General features: G+C 39.1%; 1 protein-coding gene across 1 annotated transcript in view; it reads right to left on the bottom strand.

The window, feature by feature from the left end:
- Positions 7,242 to 9,065, bottom strand: part of LOC109234028 (probable GTP diphosphokinase RSH2, chloroplastic) — a 4,434-nt gene continuing 2,610 nt past the window's right edge. Inside the window, exons 4-6 of the mRNA XM_019399847.1 lie at positions 8,583 to 8,741; positions 8,156 to 8,507; positions 7,242 to 8,030 (exon numbers count right to left, since the gene is read on the bottom strand). Of these exons, the coding sequence (XP_019255392.1) occupies positions 7,728 to 8,030; positions 8,156 to 8,507; positions 8,583 to 8,741 (814 nt within the window). The 3' untranslated portion in view covers positions 7,242 to 7,727. The remainder of the gene's footprint in view (positions 8,031 to 8,155; positions 8,508 to 8,582; positions 8,742 to 9,065) is intronic.

Raw genomic sequence — 9,065 nt, 5'->3', positions numbered from 1 at the left:
AAATACACGAGACAAATATGAGGCTGATCAACGAATAGAAGGAAATGGTTGTCACTTACAACAGAAGGTTGGAGTATCTGGAGCGAGGATTAGTAGAGTTGGAGGGCAAAATCATAAAGAGGACTGAGGATTGCCAGAATGCTGAAGGAAGCGAAGGAGGGCATTTGGCTAGAGCCTACCTACTGCTGGGTCTGCGCGAGCTGGGAAACCTGTATGATGGAGTCAAGAAGATCAAATATGGGGAAGGTCCTTCTGGGACCAATTAGGCTAGATTTATTCGCTTTCCTAAGTGTAATAAGGCCAAGTGCCAATAGTGACTTACTTTTCTATTATCTTCGTGTCGTTTTGGGATTCGTCTATTTTCATATTCTGAAATGAGGCATTTATTGGCGTCTAAAGTTCTTCAAATCTATTTGTCGCTAAGACTACCTCGGGAACAACGAGGCTCCCAAATTAGGACACGAATTTACATTCCCATAATATGTGTTTAAATACTGCAAACAATTCAGAATCATTACTGACTTGGCTACCTTTTGTTTTTCTTTCTTTCTTTTTAATTATTCAGATCCCCTAAAAAGGTTAGTTCGTGCATACTGGCATCATCAGCTTATCCCACAAGATCCGGGGGGGCTCCACCTTCTCCTCCTCCTAGTCCACCAAAAGGCAAGGGACAAGCAAAAATGGAAGATTTGAACGGCACCAGAAAGGAAAACAACACAGGGATTGAACACGCAGAAACTTCTGAGGGTCGGGGTGCTCAGGCCCCAAATGATGCAGTTTCACGGCTCGAACAGAAAATACTGGAACTCTAGAGTGAGCTCGAGCATGTCCGGAATATGGCAAACCTATCCTTCACATTCATCGTCCCAGACATCAGTTATCCAAAAACTCCACCACCTCAAAACACGCCCAACAAGCGCTCATAAAATCTACTTATGCCTCACCATTATACAACTCCACCCCAAAATCAAACGATCCCACCACAATACCCGCCAAACACCTACCACACTCCACAAAATGCTTTACCAGTCATTCCTGAACCCTAGAATTCCACCAATGATCACCACCATACTCAGATTCCAGGCCACCAAAACAACCATATATATGTAGAAACCCTACCTCATTCCCCTCAACCCATCTCCTATGCATCGGAATCTATTGAGAAGGACATGCTCAATAAGAACCTGGCCGATGAGCTCAAGAAGTTGACCAGCCGAGATCAAGGCGTAGAGGGAGGCAAGGGGATAGAAGGTCTGAACTACGAAGAGCTATGCATACAGCCGGATGTAGAACTGCCAGAGGATTACAAACCTCCCAAGTTCGAGATGTTTGATGGTACGGGTGATCCCAGGGTTCATCTGAGGACCTATTGTGACAAGCTTGTCGGGGTCGGAAAGGATGAAAAGATCCGGATAAAACTCTTTATGAGGAGTCTTGAACTGCCTAAGGCTAGAACTGCTTAAGACTAGAGGTCCTAAACTCCTCCAGGACCACAAGGAAGGGCGGGTAACAGCACGCTTAGAGTTCGCTAATCAAAACTCGCTTATATAACCGCTAAGGGGTAGTATAATGGGTAGTAAAAGGATATGATGAGTTGTGCGCTAATGCAACGTGTAACCCCTCTCACCGAAGAGTGATTACCGGGCATTGCATGGATATGATCCTATAGGTAAATAACTTAGGACCTCCCTTATCCCTTTTACATATGTGTGCTTAGACTGCTTATCTGTTAAAAGTCTTTATTCCTTTTACATATGTGTGCTTAGACTGCCTATTTGCTAATTGACTAATTCACAAAGTAAGTTTGGCCGGGACCCACCGCTGTGGACCTCGAGGGGTGCCTAACACCTTCCCCTTAAGGTTATTTCGAGCCCTTACCCTAATCTCTGGTAATACAAACTGGTTACATGAGTTAATTGCTCTAGGTGCCCTAACGCACCTTAATCCGTTAGGTGGCGACTCTTCAAATACCCAATTCCTAAAGGGAAACGAGTTGTTCCCCATGAATGTCGAAACCCGGACTTTCCCGTGAAGGAAAAAACGGGGGAGCGACAATCTCTTCTGGTATTCTCTCTTCATTTTTTTCTGGATTCATCTTATACCAAGGTTAGCTAGTGAGTTAGTCCATTGAGATCTTCCTCATCTGCTCGTACTTTGCACAATAAGCATTATTAACCGACTCAATAGTTTTCTAGTTGCAATTGAGCCCTCTCGATTCAACCCGTTCTGAAAAGCTCTGACTGCCATCCCTTTGGATATATTTGGCAGAGTCATCCCTACTCTATTGAACCGGGCGAGGAAGTCCTTTAGTCCCTCTCCCAAGGACTACTTAATAGCAAATATGTCGTTCACTCTCGCATCGGCCTTCTTGGCTCCGACATAGGCGATCACGAACTTGTCAGCCATTTCTTCAAAAGTTTTTATAGAGCGTGTTGCTAGCTGCGAATTTCGTCTTAATGCCCCTCCCATGAGGGTTTCGACAAACTTCTTCAGTAAAATAGAGTACACTTGTTCCTTGGCGAGATCGGTGCCTTTCACGGCGGTGACGTAGTGAGTCATATGATCTTCAGGGTCGGTCGTGCCGTCGTATATACTAAGTTAAGGCGGGATTTTAAAGGTATTTGGTATGGCATGCGGGGCTGCATCATCATTGTATCTGCTCGATAAACCAGCCGGCGTCCCTTTTCGGCAACAACTTAGGAGCGCCTAGTATCTTGTCAACCCATTCTTGGTGTTCTTTCATCTGGCCTCGGAGCGCCTTGTTTTCATTCTCTATTTCTTCCATCCTTTATAGAATGGAAGTGAGGGCGTTATCACATGCACTATCATTGACATTGTGAATTATACCTATCGTTGGATGAAGGGGTTGGTTGCACTGCTCGTCCATTTGTTGTAATGTGCAAGTACTTGCGGTTTTTGCAGTCGTGCCTGGAGCGGTTTGTTGAGGATGTTTTTTAGCATGTCGGTTAGCCACTCGAGGAGTTTTATCACAACTGGGGTCGTCCCTTTCTCTATAGACGTGAAGGCCCCTTTACCATAGGGTTTCGTTATGCTGGAGTGTGGGGGCGGTGATCTCTCTCGCCTAGGGGACGCACTGGGCGTCGTATCCTCGCTTGCCATTTCACAACTTTCGTTGATGACATTCATAAGGTTGGTTAGGAAGTCACTTGTTATTCTCGTCCTTTCTCCTTGGTTACCTGCCATGTAGGGTATTGTATACACAAAGAAAGGAGATCTTGGATTTTTTCCCCCTTAGTGACCTGTGTTAGTCGTAGATCTAGAAGAAACTAAAAATTTAACTCCCATAGAATACGCCAAATTGTTTGACCAAAAAATATATAGATCTTGGTTCAAATAATTAGATCTATGTAAATAAGGGTTAATCTTAGCTAATAATAATATCCTTTGATGAGGTTCTTAAAGAGGCTATAAATATCACACAAATGTGGTCGGCCAGTAATGATGATGTGTAGCAAGCATTCACAAATCAAAATTGATAGTATTGTATCTAATAATAATGAATAGCAATAAATGGCATTTAAGTAAATTGAGGGTATGAGTCACCCAAGAAAAGATGGAATAAATGGGTGTTCTTCCTGAGAATGATGAATGATTGACAATCTCTTGAATATTCGAGTTATTCTCGGATCTAGTGAAAAAGTATGGACAAGAATCTCAGTGAAAATGTGATGTTTGTATCTTAGCAAGTGAGAGGTGAATCTTTAAGTCAAAGTGTGTTCTTTACAAATGAATATCATATGTCCTCTATTATTGTCTCTTTTTCTATTTATATGGGACATGCTCCTAAGAAACCCTAATAGTAAACATGTAGAGAATATCCACTAAAATATTCTCTTTAGTATACTATCTTGAAAACTAGTCGTTACAGCTCTATCAACGGTACTCGGCCTCGACCTCGATCCTTGTTGACACCTCGACTACGGCTCTCGTTGACTCTTCAGCAAAAGACTTCGCCGCTTCTTGGGCCATTTCGATAAACGACGACTTGGGAACTGTATTATCTTGGCTTAAATATTTTAAAGACGGATTTTGACACATCCAAGTACTATATTGGTTCTAAATATTTGTGATATCCAGCACGTGGAAAGTGTTCATATATACTACTCCCTCCGTCTCAAATTATCTGTCGTAATTCACTTTTAGACGGCCTTAAGAAAATATTAAATATGAGAGGTTTTTTTTACTATATACACACATATAGAGAGAGAGAATTAAAAAACAATGTCATTTCAAGCTTAAAAACTGGGGTTTAATATTTGTTCCCATTTCAAATATATAGACTCAATACCTCCTATTTCATCCTAAATTAAGCATATCTCAGGCATGCAAACAAAAAAACGTAGAGGGAAACAGGTAAATGAGAGCTGAATTTATACTTGAAAATAAGAGAAAAAATAGTAACATTGCTTTCTTTACCTAGTTACTTACAAAGGGCTAGCCAATCATGATAGTGGGGAATGTAGAGTTAATTGTCCACAAATTTTGATTTAAAGTCTTTGTTTGAGGGATGAAAATTACTCCCTCCGGTCCAAAATAAGTGATTTTTTGGTCTTTCTTTGTGGTCCAAAATAAGTGAGTTTTTCAGATTTCAAGAATGAATTAATATTTTTTTTCTACATTGCCCTCAGAGTAAATTGTGTTGGAGTATGTGTTAGGAGTATTTATGTGAAGAGATAGTAAAGGTTAATATAGTCAATTTTATTGCTAATTAATGTTAAAAGGTGAATTTCTTAATCTGTGTGAAAACAATTAAAAAATTACTTATTTTGGACCGATGGGAGTTACAAATTTTGATTAAGGCATACACGTAATAAGGTATGCATTTAAACAAGAAATTAAGGGCTGGCCTATCACAATGGAAGCTTAACATCATCTTGTGGGTTTGATCCAGCGAAGGAAATACTCCCTCCATTCACTTTTACCAGGCACGTTTTGACTTTTTACGCTCTTTAACAAATAATAAATGAAGTGCATAATTTACCATCATACACATATTAATTGATGTATGTTTTATTGGATTTTGAAAAAATAATTTGAAATGAATAATATATATTGTGGGTATAACAGGGAAAAAAAATTTATTTTTTCTTGATATACATAAAGTGACAAGTAAAAATAAAAATCTATTTCTAATATATATGTCAAGTAAAAGTGAACGAAGAGAGTACTACTACTGCCTGTCCGCTTTTCCAAGATAATTTTTTTTTTACTGTTGGGTGGGATTCTTAAGGCTCGAATTAATTTGCGTTCGTGTCCCAAAGAGTTTATGAAATTTTAGTTTCCTATCAATGATGACTCTATTTTTAAGACTTGGACTCCAGACTTTAAATTTAGGTTAAGGAATCTTTATCATTTCACCATATCCCTTAATGACATTGAGATAATATTATTACACAAAAAAATCTGCTTAACGAATTCTAAGAAGCAATTTTTTTATAAAATATATATATATCTTCCTTTGAACGAAACAGATAGGCGTTCTACATGGCATAATCCTTTCTAAATCATGAACGAAAGATCCAAAGAGGGGAAGAGAAGGCTACTGAATCTTCTGGTAATTCCAAAAGAATAAATGTAAAAAGAGCTTTCTCTCTTTTCCTTCTCAATCTAATCGTTTGTCCATACTAATAGCGAAAAATAGAAAAAGAAGCCAAATGAATGTTCACTGACAGCTAATTTCCCATTTACACGGTTAAGTAAACCAAAAATTCTTGACTCTTGCTGTCAATTGTGAACTACTTTTTTAAAGAAAAGTAAGAAAATCCACTGATACCTTACTTCATCGTTTTCTTTTGCCTCTTCTTCTTGCCCAAATCCTGTTTCAATAATTATTAATTAACCTTCTTTGACAACTTTTTTTCCTTTTTGGCCGGCTGTTTGTTTCACTTTTGTCATCAAATCCCACACTTTACACCTACATTCCTTTCATACCTTGTCTTGCTCCTCTATAAATCTTAATGTTACAAACTTTGAGCTATCATTTATCCCATTGAGGCTTAGTTCTCTTGGCCTAACAAGAAAACTGACCTTTTTTTAAATCAAAATTCCTGAACAATGGAAAGTTATGCTACAAGTTCAAACCACTACTCTTCTCACAGAGGAGTAGCAATGATTTTAGCACTTGTTTCAGCTGTTGTGCTATCGCCATTGTACGTAGAACGACGAAACAAAGAGAGCAGTTATTACGAGACAAGATGGAGCTCAGGTGGAATTGTATTGCCCGTGTTACTTGCTGGATTGATAGTTGCAATTAGAACCACTTCATCATCAGGACAAGGAGCGTCGATTTTCGCATCTCCAGAACCTTCCTCTGTGCTTAGAATTGGGAGTTCATCTTGGGGACTTGCTGCTGTTTTGGTTATGCTCTTATGTGTGCTTTCCTGGCAAACTTCAATGCAACATTACTTGTGGAGATAGATATGTTTAAGGATCAAATATAACTAACTGTTCTATCTCCTCTGTGTGTCACATTTTGAGCTCGGGGTTCAAGTCCGTCTTTTGTGATAATCAGCATTAAGTCTTTCGATCCATTAGATGATGTTCAGACGGATAATGTTATATGTATGATCTGAAAAAGTTTACCCACGGCGATAAGAAATTTGGAGGTGAAAAATCAGTGTAATAAAAATGGAATTCCGTACAACTATTTCTAATTTTTCTTTTCTGGCTAATTGTGAATTTATGTTCCGCTTTGCGCTAATCAAATCAAACATTGTTCCCATCTGAAGATCTCATTCGTATTCGTTTCCTTTATATTTAGCTTCGTCTTACTCCTGAATCCGTTTTCTACTTCTTCGAAGAATTTATCATCTTTTCCTTTCTGACTCACAAGTATCCTTAATTATGGGCCTTATTGATGGACTATTAAAAGTTATCTTCCTCAAGCAATAATGGAGAGGGTATTGACGCGCTATGCCATGAAAAATGGCCAGACCGTTTACCTAATGACTATGGGAACATGATACGAATTACAACTAATTCAAGAGAGACATGTTCATGTGAAGTTTTCCTTTTTCTTCTCGGAAATAAGTGGAAATTTAATGTATCTTCTCAAACTATTAATATAATCGCATATCCCAACTATTTAACATTTTCATGTATAAGTTCTTGAAAATGTGCATGCCATGTTTCAATTAGATATCCTAGGTAATTTAATTGCAGCAAACAGGAGCTTGTTGAGAATTTTGCTTGTACATAAACATTTCTCCGGGAAAAGGAAGAAAAAAAAAGAAGAATACCACAACCATTGAAGTGGATACAGTCAGACCTCTCTATATAATAACCATAGGCTCTTATAGAGAAATTTGATTGTACATAAAAATGAAGGAAATCCTCCTCGGCACAGAACACTGGACAAGTGAATCTCCACGTGCAATCCAGCTTTAGAGGCGGAAGAGAAACAGTGAAGAGAAAGAACAATGCAAAGGTTAACTCAGCCGGTGGAGCACAGTGGGATACAAGAAGCAATCAGGATGAGCAAGGAGGAAAGCCCAAGTAGGCAACACGCACAGAAGTTCACACTCGAAGTACTCGGAAAAGTAAGTCAAGGACTTAACAAATCAGTTGCCTAATCTTTTTTTATAGACAGAACCACGACTGTTCTGTACAAATACTTATCATTTGTATTTATGTATGTACATGAGTAAAGGTAGAATTTAATCTAGCAGGAAAGCAAATCATCAACTGTCAACACCTGTCATCAATTGTCAACTCCTCATAATACCAACTACTGCATTGGCAGCAGGAAGAGGGCTTACACCTCGATCATACATTCGCTGGATCTCCTCCCTGTACTCGGTCAATGACTTATGTGGTATAGCTGGAGTTAATTCTATAACATCTCCCATTCTTAGCTTGCAGTTGGGATCACTAACTGGTTCATGGTTCAACCTTGGCCTTAGCTCTTCCTTCAGTGGAAATCCATAGGGTGTCCATCTAGAGCTGCCGCGACCAGCTCTCTCCAAAAGATCCTTGACAGTTGAGTTCGCTGGGAATTCTTGCACAGACATCTGCACGGAGTTAAAAACACATTCAGATAGTTGGCATTTCCAATGACACCATAAAAATCAATTCTTCAACTTTCAGCATCCACAAGTAAAGAAGTATGAAACAGGAAATAATAATATAGACAAACCTTATCATTGTCGATCATTATGATAAAGACAGGTCCATCAGTTCCACAATTAGGTTTGCAAGAAAATGGACAATCTTCAGAATGAGCAGGGAATTTGCAAGGTGGCTGAATAGATTCAGTGTGGCCAACAGATGATTGGTCTCTGTTCATTGTCTCGCACTGCCAGGTAACAACCCAACGAGCCCACTCTACCATCTGATTTACAAATGAAGAGTGTTTGCAAGCGCCTTCTTTGTATCTCCAATGAGCAGCGAAACCATATTCAGCTTGCAAGTGCATCTCCTTTGTCCGGATCTGAACTTCAAGAGGCACCATGCCTTCCCCGAGCACAACCGTATGAAGAGATTGGTACCTGAAAATTACACATCAACATTAGGGCAAACACTTGAAGAGAAGAAACGCATCTAAAATCTCTCATGCTTTTTACCCGTTGAATTTTGGATCTGCTATGTAGTCCTTGTATCTCCCAGGTACTTCACTCCATAGCTGGTGAACAACTCGAAGTGCTTTATAACAGTCTTCTTTATTTTCAACTATCAACCTTAACCCATGAATGTCGTGGACTTCATCCATATTAAGCTTCTTCCTGTAGATATCAAGGGTGACATAAAGCAACATCAGTAAAAAAATAAAATAAACATGCACATGACGTGAAATGCATAAGGCTTCCAGAAGTTTCTAAGATGTGATCTCAAGGACAAGCAATTATCATCAAACTCAAAACACGGCAGCGATCTCACAACCCTATATAGCATTGTCTATCTATGAAAGACAGGCACTAAATAGTAAATAATTGGCTGATTAGCCAAATCCATTGGTGCAATTCTTACAGGATTAAATGAGCCAATATACTTCATCGACACATTTGGGTCTTTCCTTCTCTCTTTTTTTCAGTGCTTAACGAGTGGGT

This window comes from Nicotiana attenuata, chromosome 11, assembly GCF_001879085.1.
Source record: "Nicotiana attenuata strain UT chromosome 11, NIATTr2, whole genome shotgun sequence".
Lineage (NCBI taxonomy): Eukaryota > Viridiplantae > Streptophyta > Magnoliopsida > Solanales > Solanaceae > Nicotiana > Nicotiana attenuata.
This window is presented reverse-complemented; position numbering and strand designations above follow the sequence as displayed.